The sequence below is a fragment of the Mesoplodon bidens genome (assembly GCF_964165515.1).
Source record: "Mesoplodon bidens genome assembly, chromosome: 15".
NCBI lineage: Eukaryota > Metazoa > Chordata > Mammalia > Artiodactyla > Ziphiidae > Mesoplodon > Mesoplodon bidens.
In genome coordinates, this window is record NC_138171.1 from 63,803,644 (window position 1) to 63,822,493 (window position 18,850).

Below are 18,850 nucleotides of genomic sequence, written 5' to 3' on the forward strand. Positions count from 1 at the left end.
ACGGTGCCGTCCCGTGTGTAAAGCCCATGGCTCTTCTCTCAGGGGACATAGCAGAGCACCTCTCCAGCCCTCTTCACGGCGTTCAGTTTGGTGCTTGTGACCAGACTGTCATAATTGTCTCATTTAAAAACTACTTTGGGCTTCCCTGGTGGCACAGTGGTTAAGCATCCACCTGCCAATGCAGGGGACACGGGATCGAGCCCTGGTCCGGGAAGATCCCACATGCCGTGGAGCAGCTAAGCCCGTGTGCCACAACTACTGAGCCTGCGCTCTAGAGCCTGCGAGCCACAACTACCAAAGCCTGTGCACCTAGAGCCCGTGCTCTGCAACAAGAGAAGCCACGACAGTGAGAAGCCCACACACTGCAATGAAGAGTAGCCCCCACTCGGCACAACTAGAGAAAGCCCACTTGCAGCAGTGAAGACCCAACTCAGCCAAAAATAAATAAATAAATGTATTTTAAAAAATAAAATAACTGTATTTTCAGAGTGAAGTAAGTCAGAAAAACAAATATCGTATATTAATGCATATATGTGGAACCCAGAGAAATGGTACAGATGACAGGTTTGCAGGGTAGAAATAGAGACACAGATGTAGAGAACAAACATATGGACATCAAGGGGAGAAAGCGGCGGGGGGGTGGGGGGGATGAATTGGGAGATTGGGGTTGACATATACACACTAATATGTATAAAATAGATAACTAATAAGAACCTGCTGTATAAAATAAAATTCAAAACTATTTTTAGTACAGGTAATTCAGGTAATTTGGGGAAAAAATGTAAAGACCTAATTTTGAAGGTTTACTCCTATTCATTATGTGAAAATCAATAGTGTGTGTAATCGTAGTTTCACAAGGGAAGGGGGAGCTCCCTGCACCAGCACAGGGTGGCCCTTCTTAGCTGTGTCCTCCCTTTCTGGATTGGAAGCCACCTCATGAGGGGACAAAACTTGCTCAGCAGCGGCATGGGTGGGAGTACAGGGGGGCGAGAACGTGAGGATTTTCTTCTGGGCTTCACAAAGAGTAGATGAGGTGGTCCTAAGTCCTTTGTGCCTGATCCTCTTTCTTCTCAGGATGGTTATCTCAGCTGTGGGAGGTTGAAATAAGGGGATCCAGAGCATGACTAAATAGCTGTGGAAAGTGTGCACGTGTATCAGAGTGTGAAACATAATTCTACTTCTCATTTTTATAGCTTTTAAAGTTTTTATTTTTTAATGGGGTCTTTATTTCATTGCCATTGTAAGTTTTTTTATCACTTTTATTGAGGTATAATTTATATACCAAAAAAACTCCACCATTGGTATGTTTATTGCAGAGAAACTAAAAAGCCTAAATTTTGCAGATATTTCTTAACCTCAGTAAGGAATCTTCTAAAATCCTATCATCTGTAGTCACTGTTAACCTTTTGCAGCTTTCCTGTCTAGTCTTTTATCCCCATATGCACAGAGTTTTTCTATGCTATGACTGTATGTGTATTTATATGCTGTGTAACTCCTGGCCCGTCCCTGGGAGAGGGAGGATACAGAGGGGCGGGGAGGAGGAGCCCACCAGCAATGGTGCTGGGCAGGTCTGCATCTTGGGGCAGTGTCCCTTGCCGCCCAGGATTAGAATGCTCACAGAGCGAGGTAGCCCTTGGCTGCCTGCTAGCTTAGCTGTCTCAGACTCTGCACTAGGACTCTCATCGGAGCTGGGCAGGAAGGGGCATTTGTGCCATCCTGTCTCTGAGGCTGTGCCAGCCCTGCCTTCCATGGAAAGCAGTGGCAGGCTCCCCATTTCTGTTAAGAGTTCTTCAAGTGTGCGTTCCACCCTTGGGGCACAGCTGTGTGGGCACAGCCAGGACCAGATCTCTGTCTCACTAGGGGCTGGGCATGTGGGGCAGGAGGCAGAGTGGACCCAGTGTGGCTCCCTCGTCATGCCTGCTCCCCTGCTTCACCCCAGAGCCCATCTTCTTTCAGATTTGGGTCCACCTTTGTATCTCTTCTGCCCCTTACAGTTAGAAAAAGATGGAAATATTGGGCATTTGACAGCAGTTTTCAATGTGTGGAATGCCTGAGATTCCAGGTTCCACCTTTCTTTTATAAAATGCTTATTACCTCATAGGACACATTAGATCTCTTCTGTATTTGGAGAATGTTACTCCTTAAAATACCAGACTAGACTGAAAGAGGTGGATTCTGTGACCTCAACCCTCCCGAAGCCCTCTCATCTGCTTGTGCTGGACTTTGCAGGACTGCAGACCACACGGTTGGGAAACCACTTGGAAGACCGAGTCAACAAGTTTTTGCGGCGACAGAATCATCCTGAAGCCGGGGAGGTGTTTGTCCGCGTAGTGGCCAGCTCAGACAAGACGGTGGAGGTCAAGCCCGGGATGAAGTCACGGTTTGTGTGCAGACTTTCCACTGGGCACCCCATGTGGTTAACCAGAGCCTTGCTTTCTGGCAAAGCTTTAGAGTTTGCATAATTTGAAAGCTTTTCATCAGTTAGCATGTAGCCACCCTTCTGTCAGTATCCCATGTTCATCAGGGGAGGTGGAATTCCTGTCTGAGTGAAGCAGTGTCACAAAGAATGGGGTCAAGGCTCCGAGCTGCCTGGGCCCGTGGAGGAGCTCTGGGCCATTGGTCAGAAAGGGCGACCTCGCCTCCAGCTTCTCTGCAGTGAGCGGGTTTACGGCAGCAGGTCTCGTCTGTAAAGCACTTTGTAAGTGGTAGTAATGCATGCAAACATCAGGCTCTTTTATTTCAGCTTTGTGGATTCTGGGGAAATGTCTGAATCTTTCCCGTATCGAACCAAAGCACTCTTTGCCTTTGAGGAAATTGATGGAGTGGACGTGTGCTTCTTTGGGATGCACGTTCAAGAGTATGGCTCTGATTGCCCCCCTCCAAACACAAGGTAATCCTTTGGGGTGCGTGTCGCGTGTTGTGCTAGCGACCGAGGCTCTAAACATCTTAGAGAACTACTAGTTAGTTTCGTTAGTTCGTTTTCTGCTAAGCCAGTGGGAAGTGAAGAGTTTTGATGACTGTAGAGTGCTTTGTGTTGTAAGCACACATGGGTTTTGATCCTGGTCTTGCTGTTGCCCCTGTCTTACCTGGGGCAGGTAAACCTATGGAGAAGGGGGTGGGGACTGCTGCACAGGCCGGGCTTCTCTTTGATGCACCTATGAAAATGTCACACCTCTCCTGAGAGTTATTTCATGTTCAGTCAAGAATCTGGGTGAGAAGGAATTAGAAGTGGCTTTTCCTAATTTGCCCTGATCTCTCCACGGTTCCCCATGGTGAGTGATGGCATTGCCTCGTAGTTCAGTGATGAAATTGAATTCTGTTTTATTGATTGGTAGCAGAGCTTGGTGATGGCAGATTTCTTATGTCCTGTTTGTGGCCAGTGTAAATGCTATCAAAACAGAATTTATTTCTGGAGCTTTTTTTAGATGCTGGCGTTTGGTTTCAAGTTTGGGAGATAATCTGAACTTTCAATTAATTTCTTTCTCACCCTGCCCCCCAGGCGTGTGTACATATCTTATCTGGACAGTATTCATTTCTTCCGACCCCGATGCCTCCGAACAGCTGTTTACCATGAGATCCTTATTGGATATTTAGAGTATGTGAAGAAATTGGGGTGAGTTTAATTCAAATTATTCAGAACTAATAAAAACTGTTTTTAATTTTCACTGTGTATTTTGTGAAATAACACAAGTATTTCTTAAGGTTTTTTGTGTTTTTATTTTGATGTCCTTAAATGGATTCAGGGGTCTCCAGAGCACCCTTCAAGCCAGATGCTCTGTTGGGCCACTTGGGTCTGGGGCTCCCAGCATAGCTCATGTGCTTTCCCTGCCTTCTGTGTTTTTCTCACATTCTAGTCTGTTTTTTTAAAGCTTTATTGAGGCATATTTTATGTATCATGCAATTCACCTGCTTCAGGTGTACATTCAGTGATTTTTAGTAACTTTACCAAGTAATGAAGCTGTCACGGTAAATCAGTTTCAGAACATTCTCATCCCCCCCACCCCCGTTAAGTCCCTGCACCCATTTGCTGTTCATCCCTTTTGGACCCCTGCCCCCAGGGACTACTAATCTCCTTTTTTGTCTCCATAAATGTGCCTTTTCTGGACGGTTCATAGAAGCGGAATCCTACCAGATGTGGTCTCTTGTGTCTGACTTCTTTTCCTGTCTCTCTTCTTACGTTCTAGATCACATTTCTTTCCCAAATTTGGAAAAGAGATGTTTGATTGAAGTGTCTTGAGCAGAATGAATGAGATCTAGTTTGTCTTTAACCCCTTAGAAAAAAATACTCAACTTCCTTTCCAATGTGCAAGAGAAAAGTAGATAGGAAATTCAGTGCATCCACCCTGGGGACAAGCCGTCTGATACGCCTGACACGTTGCCATTTTCCCAGGCTCTCTCCTGTGTCACAGGTTCCCTTGCAGCCTTAGCCCCTGCCTGACACGCACACCCAAGAGGGAGGTACTGTTGGGCCAATTTCCAGGCTGCATTTGCACTCTGTAGAGATTTGGCTTTACCTTAACCCCCTTCCCCAGCACAGTGGTTTAGAACCTCTCTTAGGCCTCTCACATGTTCTTCCAGAAGCATTTTGTAATTTCTTTTTTGTTGTTTTTCTTCATAGTTATTTCTGTCCTTGCTTTGGTCCGTGTTCCTCAGCTGTTACTCCTCAAAGGCAGGGATGATTTCGCTCACTGCTTCCATCTGAATTGTGTGTATGTCCTGCAGGTATGTAACAGGACACATCTGGGCCTGTCCCCCAAGTGAAGGAGACGACTACATCTTCCATTGCCACCCCCCGGATCAAAAAATCCCCAAGCCAAAGCGCCTGCAGGAGTGGTACAAGAAGATGCTGGACAAGGCCTTTGCCGAGCGCATCATCCATGACTATAAGGTGCCCACACCGCTGGGGGTGGGGGGCGCTCCTCACCACTGACTCCCACATCTTCACGTGTCTCCCTCTGTGCTCACATGGGTTAGAATTATATCTACTTATGAGTATTGGAAAGTAAAAATTAAAAAATTTTAAAATCATAAACTAAGAAGCAACTTCTCTGCTGTCTGTCAAGATTTGCAGTCGGCAGTCCAAGAGAAGTGGCGGCAGATCCTGTGAAACCATGCGCCTCAGGAGTGCGCGGTCCCCTCTCCATGTCGTGGCCCCCTCCCCAGAGTGTCACCCAGCCCCCCTTGTCTCACCGCTGTGCTTGTTCACTTTCCAGGACATTTTCAAACAAGCAACTGAAGACAGGCTCACCAGTGCCAAGGAACTGCCCTATTTCGAGGGTGACTTCTGGCCTAACGTGTTGGAGGAGAGCATTAAGGAGCTGGAACAGGAGGAAGAAGAGAGGAAGAAGGAGGAGAGCACCGCGGCCAGTGAGACCCCGGAGGTAAAGCCCAAGGGCCCCGGCACGTGTGCTAAAGGCTGTGCTCCAGCAGGTCAGCAAGTGAGTGGGGGCTGCTCGGTTATCAAGACATGGCCTCCTTTGTCTGTGGTGGTGTTTTCATACATAACCTCACTGTGTTACTGCCCACCACAGGGCAGGCCTGGGCCTGGGGGCACAGCTCACACTGGGTGCTGGGCGAACTGGAGACACCTCACCTACTAGGTGGACAGAGGGGCTTGCTCTGGCATCTCTGGGCAGGACAGCGGGGCTGAGACACGGCAAGATGAGAGAGGAGGGTGCCCTGCCAGGGAGCCCAGAAGAGGTGCTGGAGATGGAGATGGAGGCGGGTGTCATGATCAGGAACCAGTCAGTTCACGTTAGAAAGGACTTGAGGAGGAGACTCTTGTTTGCCAGGCCTCATTCTCTCTCCTTGTTGTAAACTTTCCCCCACTCTTCACTGGGTGTTCATGCGTCTGTGCACTCACTCTGGTCACTGAGCCCCCACCATGTGCAGGCACCGTCCTGAGGGGTGCAGGGGGAATTAAAGAGATCTCCATCCCTGCCCTCAAGGGATGTGTGTCCTAGTGTGTGGTGCGTGCTGAGATGGTGTAGAGCAGACACGAGGGAAGAGGGCAGATGCAGCACCTTTGGGAGGGCCTGTCTGGGGAGGTGGCATCTGAGCAGAGACTGACTGGTGAGAGGAACCCAGAAGATCCAGGCGGAGGAGCCTCCAGCAGGAGGAGGAGGGTGTCAGAGTCCGGGTCGGGAGCGAGCGTGCCGTGTTTCACATGTTCAAGTAAGAGATGATGGTGGTTTAGTTGGATTCGTAGCTGTCGGCAGTGAGCAGCGTATGATGTGTTTTGAGAGTAACAACCTCAGAACTTAGGGCGCATCTTTGTGGCACATGAGGAAGATCCTGGATCGAGGCTGCCTGCTGGGTCTGGGGCCTTAGAATTGAGTCAGTGTTGCTGCGTCTCCCTGAAGGGGAGAAGGAAGGGAGAGCACACTTGGGGGAAGAAGTCAAGAATTGGCTGCAGATGTGTTAATCTCGAGATGCCTGTTACCAGCCGTGCAAACCTGGGGCCCCCAGGAGGGCTTGGGGCTGCATGTGGAGCCAGCATCCGGAGCCAGGGGTCTAGGATTGAATGTCTGCATGGCTGCTTCGTGCCAGGCAGCATGTGCTTTAGGGTGTGTCCTTTTTGCAAGACAGCATCCCTAGCCCCTTCCAAAATGGAGAAAGCGTGGGTGAGGATGTGACAAGTACTCATGTCACAGGTGGGTCCCGAGGAGAGGTCGAGGGCTGGGGTCATCGTTCTCTGCCTGCCTTTTGCTGGACCTCCCTGGAGGCAGGACCCATCATCCCCTGGAACATTGGGTGATTTAGGGCTGGAGATGCTGCTCCTCAGGGACTGGAGAGATGCCGGCAGGTCCCTCCCTCAAGCTGACCTGGAAAGTTGGGCTGGATTTCAGTGGAAACTTGGAGTGCCTGTGGGAGAAAGACCACAGCCAATTAGTGAACCCAGGTTCCTCTGCCTCTGCCGGACGGACACCCAGGCACAGGAGGTGGCCTGAGTCAGCACTGGCATCCAGGGTTCAGGGAGTGCTGGGAGGAGAGTTTGTGCTGCCGGCCGAGCTGCCACAGAGGGGCTCTGAAGGGGACACAGCCCTAGCTGTGTGCCCGTCGAGGAGGAGTGCCTGCCTCCAGCCAGTAGAAAACACAGGACCAGGAGAGACGGCTTCCACCTGCTCAGTGGTTAGATCCCAACTAGCATCCCAGGTGTGTTCTTCCCTCCAGCCTCCACGTGATGTGCGGCTGTTATGGCACAGGCAGTGCTTGCTTTATGTTTGTCACCACTGTACCCATTCGGTCCTGGCCAAATCCGGGCCCTGCTTCCATACTCATCTGCTTCCCCTCAGCGGTTTCCTCTGAAGGCAGCAGTGTTGACAGCCACTCACACGGCCTGTGCGCAGGCAGGTAGGGGTCTGCTCGGCGGTCTCCTGCCTCAGCCCCAGCTCCCTGGAGCCCCCGCAGCAGGAACTGGTGGCCTCCCTGCTGGACATTGGAGCAGGAGGCTAGGCAGGGCCGACAGCTCTGAGTCTTATTGCAGGGCAGCCAGGGCGACAGCAAGAACGCCAAGAAAAAGAACAACAAGAAAACCAACAAGAATAAGAGCAGCATCAGCCGAGCCAACAAGAAAAAGCCCAACATGCCCAACGTGTCCAACGACTTGTCCCAGAAGCTCTATGCCACGATGGAGAAGCACAAAGAGGTGGGGGTGGGTGGGGTGGGGTGGGGGCGGACCAAGTGCAGAGGGAGGAGGCCCGGCCTGGCGACACTACACTGCTTGTCACCAGTGCAGTTCAGCCCCGGGGACAGCAGGAGTCGGCTTGGTCCTTCTCTCTGCGGGGCTGACGCTGCTCCTCCCTGCCATCCCCCAGGTCTTCTTTGTGATCCACCTCCACGCTGGGCCCGTCATCAACACACTGCCCCCCATCGTCGACCCCGACCCCCTGCTCAGCTGTGACCTCATGGACGGGCGGGACGCCTTCCTCACGCTGGCCCGGGACAAGCATTGGGAGTTCTCCTCCCTGCGGCGCTCCAAGTGGTCCACGCTGTGCATGCTGGTGGAGCTGCACACCCAGGGCCAGGACCGCTTCGTCTACACCTGCAACGAGTGCAAGCACCACGTGGAGACGCGCTGGCACTGCACAGTGTGCGAGGTGAGCGCGGGGCTCCTGCTGCGCAGAACTGCCGGCAGAGCTGGCGAGCCCATGGCACTCTCGGGCTGTGCATGTGTATTTCAGGGCAACTGTTAGACAGTTGGCATTTTCTAGGGAGAAAATGACCAGATGAATGCTCATCTGTCCACTCCACTAGTCCACTGTTGGTTTTAAGATTGTGTTTTGGGGTTCACGAATGAGAGGGTTTCTCTCGATGTTGGTGGGGTTCCTGCCCTGTGCCTGTTCTGGGGCTTAGCGCCAGCCGTCCAGGGCAAGGAGCAGCCGGTGTCTGCTCACGGGGCAGCCTGGTCCCAACGGCATGTGTCCGGGGTGCGGGGGGAGCTGGTCTTCAGGGGATGGAGGGAAGCCAGTGAGCTTCCCTGGGAGGCAACATTTGTGCTGACCTTTTCAGGATGCGGAGATGGTCACAAGGCACTTTGTTATTTTATTTGTTGTGTTTCGCTAACACCAGCTCTGTGTCAGGCACGTGCACAGGCCTCTCGGTGCAGGGTGGGAGGGCAGAGAGAAAAGAGCACGGTGGTGCTTTGGTTCCATTGGGATTCTGACTGTTTCCTCTTCTGGTGCTCCCAGTCTAGGCTTGCCAAGAGGTCGGGATTTCCTGCTGTTGTCAGGCTGGGTCCCTTTGGTCGGGTCTTGAGCCCCTCCTCCCTTGTCCTGGTGGATCCCGTGGTCAAACCACACCGGCGCCCCCTCTGCGGGGGTCTCGGCCTGTCCCTGCCGCAGACAGATGGGTCACTCGCACGGGCTATCACATGCTCTGCCTACCCCCGCAGATAGTCAGATCCCCCTCCTGCCCAGTCCTCACCTTGCTGGTGTCAACGCCTAGATAGTCCCCATAGGCGAGCGCTCCACAACAGCAGCTCTGTGCTCTCTGGGGGCAGAGGGGGCCTCTATAATGCTCTTGTCTCTCTGCCACTCTCTCCAGCTTCCTTTTGTCCTCTCTTATTTCCCACTCTAATTTCCCAAGGATTTTCACGTCCTTGTTGTGAGAAGGTTAGCAGTCCTGGTCACAGGGCTCATCCTCCAGATCTAGTGCTTTGTGGTCTCCGTCTCCAGGTGCAGCTTTTAGAAACCTGGGGAGGGGGCATTATGTTGCCATGGTGCGAGCCCAGGGCCTTCCTCCTGGTAAAGGCCTCTCAGCCCCAATGCCCGCCCACCGGCTGCCCGGCAGAGCTCTGGGGATGCACCGAGGGCACCTGCAGCAGCCCCAGGGTGTAGGGGCCCCAGCCTCGGGGTGCTCACGAAGCCGCACACATTCCCAACCCCAGCCGCTAGCAGGTTGGGAGAAGGCAGAGGGGCCCCCAGAAGAGGGCGAGTAGGTGGACCGGTGGTCTCTGGTATTTCTGGGCTGTGGAGTGTTCCCGGGAGTGAAGGTTCCGGGGAGCAGACATATTTGGCATCTGTGAGCCTCGTGGGGATGGGGGGGAGCTGGTGGTCGGGGCCGCGTGCTGACGCTGGCTTGTCCCTTGTCCTCACCTGCAGGACTACGACCTCTGCATCAACTGCTACAACACGAAGAGCCACACCCACAAGATGGTGAAGTGGGGGCTGGGCCTGGACGACGAGGGCAGCAGCCAGGGTGAGCCACAGTCCAAGAGCCCCCAGGAGTCGCGGCGCCTGAGCATCCAGCGCTGCATCCAGTCCCTGGTGCACGCCTGCCAGTGCCGCAACGCCAACTGCTCACTGCCGTCCTGCCAGAAGATGAAGCGGGTGGTGCAGCACACCAAGGGCTGCAAGCGCAAGACCAACGGCGGCTGCCCAGTGTGCAAGCAGCTCATCGCCCTCTGCTGCTACCACGCCAAACACTGCCAAGAAAACAAGTGCCCCGTGCCCTTCTGCCTCAACATCAAACACAAGCTCCGCCAGCAGCAGATCCAGCACCGCCTGCAGCAGGCCCAGCTCATGCGCCGGCGGATGGCCACCATGAACACCCGCAACGTGCCTCAGCAGAGCCTGCCTTCCCCTACCTCAGCACCACCCGGGACCCCCACGCAGCAGCCCAGCACGCCCCAGACGCCACAGCCCCCCGCCCAGCCACAGCCCTCGCCCGTGAACATGTCACCAGCCGGCTTCCCCAGTGTGGCCCGGACTCAGCCCCCAACAACGGTGTCCACCGGGAAGCCCACCAACCAGGTGCCGGCCCCACCGCCCCCTGCCCAGCCCCCACCCGCGGCAGTGGAGGCGGCCCGGCAGATTGAGCGGGAGGCCCAGCAGCAGCAGCACCTGTACCGGGTAAACATCAACAACGGCATGCCCCCGGGGCGCACGGGCATGGTGACCCCGGTGAGCCAGATGGCCCCCGTGGGCCTGAACGTGCCCCGACCCAACCAGGTCAGCGGGCCCGTCGTGCCCAACCTGCCACCTGGGCAGTGGCAGCAGGCGCCCATCCCCCAGCAGCAGCCGATGCCAGGCATGCCCAGACCCGTGATGTCCATGCAGGCCCAGCCGGCCGTGGCCGGGCCACGGATACCCAGCGTGCAACCGCCCCGGAGCATCTCGCCCGGCGCCCTGCAGGACCTGCTTCGGACCCTGAAGTCCCCCAGCTCCCCACAGCAGCAGCAGCAGGTGCTCAACATCCTCAAGTCCAACCCTCAGCTGATGGCAGCTTTCATTAAACAGCGCACGGCCAAGTACGTGGCCAGTCAGCCCGGCCTGCAGCCCCAGCCCGGCCTGCAGCCCCAGCCCGGCCTGCACCAGCAGCCCAGCCTGCAGAACCTGAATGCCATGCAAGCCGGCGGGCCGCGACCCGGCGTGCCTCCACAGCAGCCGGCAATGGGCGGCCTGAACCCCCAGGGCCAGGCCCTGAACATCATGAACCCGGGGCACAACCCCAGCATGGCAAGTATGAACCCACAGTACAGAGAGATGCTGCGAAGGCAGCTCCTGCAGCAGCAGCAGCAGCAGCAGCAACAGCAGCAGCAGCAGCAGCAGCAGGGCAGTGCCGGCATGGCCGGGGGCATGGCGGGGCACGGCCAGTTCCAGCAGCCTCAGGGACCCGGAGGCTACCCCGCAGCCATGCAACAGCAGCGGATGCAGCAGCACCTCCCCATCCAGGGCAGTTCCATGGGCCAGATGGCGGCCCAGATGGGACAGCTCAGCCAGATGGGGCAGCCTGGGCTGGGCGCAGACAGCACCCCCAACATCCAGCAGGCCCTGCAGCAGCGGATTCTGCAGCAGCAGCAGATGAAGCAGCAGATCGGGTCCCCGGGCCAGCCGAACCCCATGAGCCCCCAGCAGCACATGCTCTCAGGACAGCCGCAGGCCTCGCACCTCCCCGGCCAGCAGATGGCCACATCCCTCAGTAGCCAGGTGCGGTCTCCGGCCCCTGTCCAGTCTCCACGGCCCCAGTCCCAGCCTCCACATTCCAGCCCGTCGCCACGGATACAGCCCCAGCCTTCACCACACCACGTCTCGCCCCAGACTGGTTCCCCCCACCCAGGACTCGCAGTCACCATGGCCAGCTCCATAGATCAGGGACACTTGGGGAACCCCGAACAGAGTGCAATGCTCCCCCAGCTGAACACCCCCAACAGGAGTGCATTGTCCAATGAGCTGTCCCTGGTCGGCGACACCACGGGAGACACCCTAGAAAAGTTTGTGGAGGGTTTGTAGCATTGTGAGAGCATCACTTGTTTTTTTTTCCCTTTCATGTTCTTGGACCTTTTGTACTGAAATCCAGGCATCTGGGCTCTTTTTATTCCTAGATGGAACTGCTACTTCCAAGCCATGGAAGGGTAGATTGCTGTTTAAAGAAACAATACAAAGAATATATTTTTTTGTTAAAAACCAGTTGATTTAAATATCTGGTCTCTCTCTCTCTTTTTGTTTTTTTTTGTTTGTTTGTTTTTTGTTTTTTGTTTTGGGGGGAGGGGGGTTTTGTTTGGATTCTTTTTGTCGTCATTGCTGGTGACTCATGCCTTTTTTTAACGGGAAAAACAAGTTCATTATATTCATATTTTTTATTTGTATTTTCAAGACTTTAAACATTTATGTTTAAAAGTGAGAAGAAAAATAATATTCAGAAACTGATTCCTGAAATCATGCAAGCTTATAATGTATCCCGATAACTTTCTGACGTTGCGGGAAGATTTTTTCTATAGTGAACTCTGTGGGCGTCTCCAAGTATTACCCCTGGATGATAGGAATTGGCTCCTGAGCGCACACACATACACACCCACACACACACATCTATCTATACATACTGGCTTAAGCCAAACTCTTGTCTTGCAGATGTAGAAATTGTTGCTTTGTTTCTCTGATAAAACTGGTTTTAGACAAAAAATAGGGATGATCACTCTCTTAGACCATGCTAATGTTAATAGAGAAGAAGCATTCTTTTCTTTCTTCTATGTGAAACTTGAAATGAGGAAAAGCAATTCTAGTGTAAATCATGCAAGCGCTATAATTACTATAAGAAAATTCAAGAAGATTCAATCACTGTATAGAACGGTAAAGTACCAACTCATTTCTTATATCATATTGTTAAATAAACTGTGTGCAACAGACAAAAAGGGTGGTCCTTGAATTCATGTACATGGTGTTAACACTTCGTGTTCCAGCTCTTTTGTTATGAAAATGCTGTTTTCAACATTGTATTTGGACTATGCATGTGTTTTTTTCCCCATTGTATATAAAGTACCGCTTAAAATTGATATAAATTACTGAAGTTTTTAACATGTATTCTGTTCTTTAAGATCCCTGTAAGAATGTTTAAGGTTTTTATTTATTTATATATATTTTTGGAGTCTGTTCTTTGTAAGACATGATTCTGATTGTTTGCTCACAGAGGAGAGGTGGGGGCCGCGGTCCTGGTGGCGGGGTGTGGGGGTGGCTGCTGGGCTCAGCCAAGGCCTGGAGGGCCCTCCTTTGCTGCTCATGGAAGAACCTCACCCAGAGCCGGGGACACAAGTGGCCCTGAAACAGCACTTCGTCGCCTGTCCACACTCCCCACCTTAGCCACCCCCACCCCACCCCCACTCCTACATGCCAGTCTCAGAATTGATGCAAAGGGTGTTCCGGGGACTAGAGGGGGTTCCTGGCCTGCCCCCAAATCCTGGTTCAGTGAGGGAGGATGCCGCCAAGGCCTCTGACGCTGGGCTGGGCAAATGCAGCTCCAGCCCTGCCTTCTCCAACTTCCTCTAGAAACAGCGAGGTGCTGCCCTGGGGGCCGCTTGGGGAACGATGTGGAACACTGGCCACCAGCCCTGCTGGGGTGAGAAGAGGCCTCCAGCTTCGAGCAACACCTGCACTCGGCCACCTGGTCCACCCCTCCTCTCTGAGTCCAATTCCAGGGGCCCTTAACGGAGGGGGTGACACTCGAGGTCCTGAATGCTGTAAAAATGACATCTATGAGGAAGACCACCACCAGGAGAGCTGACATTTATTCTTTGGTCTGTGCACCCCCTCCCAGGGCACAGGCCAGTGGAGTCCTGTCTCATTCCCCTGTCCCCCAACCAAGGGTGGTCTCAACCGAGGGGTTGTGATGTCAGACTTAGAAATCACAACCCAAAAAAAAAAAAAAAACCACAACCCAAATAGCTTTCCTTTTGGCCCTGTATTCACAGAAATCTTTTCAAAACACTTGAACTGGGAATCTAAATTTGAGGAAACTCTTAAGAAATTAGTTTTAACACAGGGCTTTGAATCTTGTTCTAATGTAGATTTAACCAGGTAAGACAAAGACCACCATCTCGCCACCAACCAACCCCCACCCCCGCCCATCCCCAAAGGGAAGCGGGGCCAGGCCCTCCACGCCCACGTGCCATCCTCACTTCACGTGCTCAAGTCCCATGTCCGTGACCCCCTTCCCGGTCGCCTTCTGCACTGATGGGAAAGCCCTGGACTGAGTCTGTTCAGACAAGAAATGTGAGCCGTCTGGGCCCTGGAGAAGCAGCTCCAGGCCCACACTTCATATGTGCAGTCCTTTTAACCTGCCAACGGGGAGTCTCTTTCAGGTCATCCCAGAATCCAAAACTGCCGACCTCATTCTCTTGGAGTCCCACGCAATCTTGTTGCCAAAGGATGAGGCCAAGGGTGTGGACTGGATGTTAACCTGGCACTTGACGTAAGGAAGTTTCTGTGAGAGCTGGAAAGCCCCGACGTGGTGTCTCACATGCTGTCTACTTAGGAGGAGAAAAAAGTCCTATATTTGTGATCAAAAAGAAACTTCTGGTGCTTCCCTCGTGGTGCAGTGGTTAAGAATCCACCTGCCAATGCAGGGGACACGGGTTCAAGCCCTGGTCTGGGAAGATCCCACATGCCGCAGAGCAGCTAAGCCCGTGTGCCACAACTACTGAGCCCACGTGCTACAACTACTGAAGCCCACACACCTAGAGCCTGTGCTCCACAACAAGAGAAGCCACCACAATGAGAAGCCCACACACCACAACGAGGAGTAGCCCCCACTTGCCGCAACTAGAGAAAGCCCTTGCGCAGCAATGAAGACCCAATGCAGCCAAAAATAAATAAAATTTAAATATTTTTTTAAAAATTAAAAAAAAAAAAAATCCGCCTGCCAATGCAGGGCACACAGTATCAAGCCCTGGTCCGGGAAGATCCCACATGCTGCAGGGCAGCTAAGCCCAGGTGCTGCAACTACTGAGCCTGCGCTCTAGAGCCCGTGAGCCACAACTACTGAGCCCGCATTCCTAGAACCCATGCTCCGCAACAAAAAGAAGCCACCACAATGAGAAGCCCACTTACCACAACGAAGAGTAGCTCCCGCTCACCACAACTAGAGAAAGCCCACGTGCAGCAACGAAGACCCAATGCAGCCAAAAATAAATAAACTTATTAAAAAAAAAAAAAAAAAGCAACGTCTGTCATGAATAAAGTTGCCTGAAATCCCGGGGGAGAAAAAAGAGGAAACTTGAAATGTGCTGGTGTTTATAATAAAAGCTGGTAAAACTGCTTGGATTCAAAGATGGTTCCAGTTGGCTAACAACCCGTAGAATTAGCTTAGCAGCCAGTCATAAGATAAAGGGGTTCAGCTGATTTTGTCTAGTGCGTGTGTTTATGTTTTTGAGAATTCAGTGTGTTAAAAATAGGAGTCGGCTGCAATGGCTGCGTAACACGAGGTGAAGAGGCTTCTAAGATCTCAGGCTGAAGACACAGAACTTTTGATTGCTGTAAAGTGGAACCAAAAGATTTCATTTGAGCCAAAATGTGCTTTAGAACTGCGTGAGAAAATAAGCTACTCTGAAAAAGGAAAGGAGCTGAATGTGGGTGGCAGACGGGGGGAAGCCAGGAAGTCCTTGACACAAGGCCAGTGCTGGGAAGTAGACACTGTGGTGGTGCCACCTCAGCAGGTGGATGGTGCCGGAGCCCGTGGGGCTGGGGCCAGTGTCCACCTGGGATCATAAAGCCACACGGCACCTTCCCAGGGCATCCCGTGTTCACTGCAAAATCAAGAGCAGGGAATCAGGTCAGTCATGAGATACTAACATAAGTGAATGTAGCACCCAGGCTGACAAAGACAAGGCTGAGGGACCCTGATGAGGAGCTGAGGATGCAAATGATGCTTCCAACGAGCTCGCGCCTCTCCATAGAGGATAGACTCAGATCCACTGACTGTGATATGACGGAAGTTACTTCACTAAACTGAAAGATTCAAAGGGCGCTGACAGCTTACAACACCTTAGGAAGTGGTATAAAAGTCAGGGGGTCAGGAAGAGACCTCGGAGTGGGAGACAGGTCATAGCAAGTGTGGGCCGGAGGTGCCTGTGAGGTGGAGTCAGTGGCGGCATCAGGGCCTTGGCCTTGGCTGTGAGCGAGCTCTTCTGCCTTCCTGGCCTCGTGAAAGGTAGTGATACCAGGTAACAAGTGCTGTTTAAACGCGTGTCCACCCCTCTGCCCAGCCATGAGGTGGGAGAACAGAGGGACCGACTTACCTGAATTCATGAGCACCAAGGGCTGACATGGGCCGCTGGCCCCAGCCACACTCTCCCCTTTCGTTCGAGAGGAGCTTTTCCTCCAGCCCTGAAAACCCTCCCACACGCCTGCCTCCCCTCCTATTCCACAGGTTCCCCTTGAGCCCACTTTGGGGTACCCTGGCAAAGCAGGGGCGTTGCAGTACATTGTAGCCCCTTGAACACGGCAGACAGTGGTATGTGGTAACCAGGTCCTCACAAAGGACTGTGTGGGCCTGAGCTTGCCTGTGTCTGGTGCCCACTGGCTCACTTCGGCGTCAGAGAAGAAATGTTGACAGTGTCGGTCAACTGTAGTGGCCACAGCTTCCAGCTCCCAGTGTAGATGACCCTAACCCATCCCACCCAATTCCTAGAGAGCGCTTAGTGATGGAAATGGGGTTTATCGTCTGATCATGGGTCCCACAGCTCTGGGCCAGCAACAAGAAATGCTCTTATTAACGTTTTCTTTTTTTTGGCCACACCGCATGGCTGGTGGGATCTTAGTTCCCCTAACCAGGGATTGAACCCCGGGCCCTCAGCAGTGAGAGCACAGATTTCTAACCACTGGACTGCCAGGGAATTCACTAAATTTTTTTAAATGATACATAGGCTTAACAATGATACGGATCCAATAACTGATCCTCAAGGGAGGTGGTGACGTTTAGGGAATGTTGCAAGCGAGGGTGAGTACCCTGCATCCACAAGTCCCTCAGGAAAATGTCCAGAGAGGACACCCTTGGAAAGGATGGCAAGGGGTGTGCCGGGGTCCCTGTGCCTGGACCCTTCCTTGTCCTCTCTGAGCCCACCCTGGGCCCCTCACATCTGGGCACAGGGTCCGAGGCCCACAGAAGAGGGACGATTGCTTTCTGTGCTGCTGCACCGGGAGGGGTGTCTACTGACAGAGGGAGAGCCTTGGGGACCAAATGCTGACATCGCAGCTGTGCTCCCAAAGTCAGATGTAGAGAGGGCCAGGGAAGCAAGGGGTCCCAGGGGCCATGCAGGAGGCACTCAGAGCTGACAGGAGCTCAGCAGCCAGAACTGGGGTCACCAGTGAGAGCGAGGCCTCCGCAGGCAAGAGCACAGGGCACCCTCGGGTTCCCCACCCTCCAGACGCTTGAGTTCTGAGCTGTGGTTTCCTGGGTGAGGAGCAGGGGTCCTCATGTGGGAAGAGGGCACTGAGTGGCAGAAGTGGCAGGAAAGACGTGAGTGGCACCAAGCTGCGGCCCCTTTCTGTCTGGAACGAGCAGCTTCAGGTCTCCTGATGCACACCTGCTGCTTCCAGCTGATGTTCAGAGAAGCACGGAGCCTGTCCCCTCAGCAAGTGTTTATCGATCAGCTCCTGGGCAGTGACATGCAGCCCTGGGAGAACTCCATCGACAGAGGCACGTCCTGGAGGAAGGTGCTGGGGCTCAAAGCCGGGCACTGTGCCCTGTTGGTGCGGGAAACGAAGCGTCTCTTCGTCAGGCCGAGGATCACAGGCTGCTCCACGGTTCAGGAAGCACACGATCCTCCACCGCCACGTGACCTCAGGACAGTGCTTCCTTCTCAAGCTTAACGTGCATGTGGATTGATTAGCTGGGATCTTGCCAACATCCTGATTCTGTAGAACTGAGGCCACCGGGGGTGAGGGCAGGGGTGATGCGCCGAGATTCCGTGTTTCTAACAAGCTCCCAGGCGAGGCTGCTGCTGCCGGCCCTCATCTGCTTTGAGTAGCCAGGCTGCATGGGACCAAGAGCAGACCATCTTGACCGGAAAAGTGCCTTAGTCTTAATGTTCACGATAAAACATGGGTGTGGGGAGAGGGGGTTTGGGCGAGTGGTTCTCGCCTGGGGTCCCCTAGACAGGACAGGAGTCCAGGCAGAACCGAGGCTGTGGGCAGCCCCAGTGTGCTGAAAGCCCTGAGTTACCTGGAAAGGGCATCCCCACCATTTTGTCTGGTGCAGGGAGGCATCCTGGCTGTGAAGTGCATTTGTAAAAAAATGCGGATTGTGAAGCGAACAAAGAAGCAGGAGGGGTGCCTTGCCCCCCAGCCAGTTTCTAGGCCATGTGAACACACTGAGGCCTGTTCTTTGGCTCCTGGGGAGTGAGTGCCAGGGTCAGTCTGTCCCTCCTGTTTCCTGAACTGCAGGCACAGCACTCGCCACTCAGACGAGCCCCGGTGATGCTGATGGACAACAGCCTCCTCCGCCCTGTGCCTGGGCCAAGAGAGGCTGCCCTAGGAGTCAGGGAAAATGCCCAGAGGTCTGCATCTCCACCTGTCCTCTGATCCCCCGTTGGACCAGAAAATCCTGACTGAGGGAACCCCCTTCACACCTGAGGAGATGCAGTCTCTGCGAGGAGAATTTTGCAAAAGCTGCCCACCTGCCGGGTGGGGCCTGATATCAGGTGTTGCTCAGGACACCATCTGGGCAGGGCTCTGTCTGGAGTAGAGGCCCAGGGTGCCCAGGCAAAGGGCCAGTCCTTCAGGGAGGCAGGGCCTTGTCAGCACAGAGCAGGCATTGAAGGAGGGGACCCTGCAGCCACCAGGAAGCCATGCCAAGCAGAGAAAGAGGCCTCCCAGCAGGCAAAGCCTCCCACACAGCCACTCCGTTTCCTCCAAGCGTCGCATGAGAATAGCAGCTCTAGGAAGTACAGGGCCATCGGCTTGGCCCAGGCACACACGTGCACGTGCATGCCAGAACGCATAGAACAGAGCCGTCTTTCACCCTGTGGAGTCTCTCGAGCAAACTCATTCTCACTTGTCTTTCTCGTAAGCAATAGACGCGGTAGACTTGAGGTTTGGTGGACATTTTTTATTCCTAAAATGATGTCATCCACAAGCTG

The 18,850-nt window shown here is 53.5% G+C and overlaps 1 protein-coding gene across 1 annotated transcript in view; it reads left to right on the forward strand.

Moving 5' to 3' along the window:
- Nucleotides 1-12,794, forward strand: part of CREBBP (CREB binding lysine acetyltransferase) — a 135,043-nt gene extending 122,249 nt beyond the window's left edge. The window contains exons 24-31 of the mRNA XM_081257023.1: nt 2,230-2,380; nt 2,744-2,890; nt 3,500-3,613; nt 4,723-4,888; nt 5,214-5,381; nt 7,487-7,648; nt 7,818-8,099; nt 9,603-12,794. Of these exons, the coding sequence (XP_081113149.1) occupies nt 2,230-2,380; nt 2,744-2,890; nt 3,500-3,613; nt 4,723-4,888; nt 5,214-5,381; nt 7,487-7,648; nt 7,818-8,099; nt 9,603-11,732 (3,320 nt within the window). The 3' untranslated portion in view covers nt 11,733-12,794. The remainder of the gene's footprint in view (nt 1-2,229; nt 2,381-2,743; nt 2,891-3,499; nt 3,614-4,722; nt 4,889-5,213; nt 5,382-7,486; nt 7,649-7,817; nt 8,100-9,602) is intronic.
- The last annotated feature ends 6,056 nt before the right edge of the window (nt 12,795-18,850 follow it).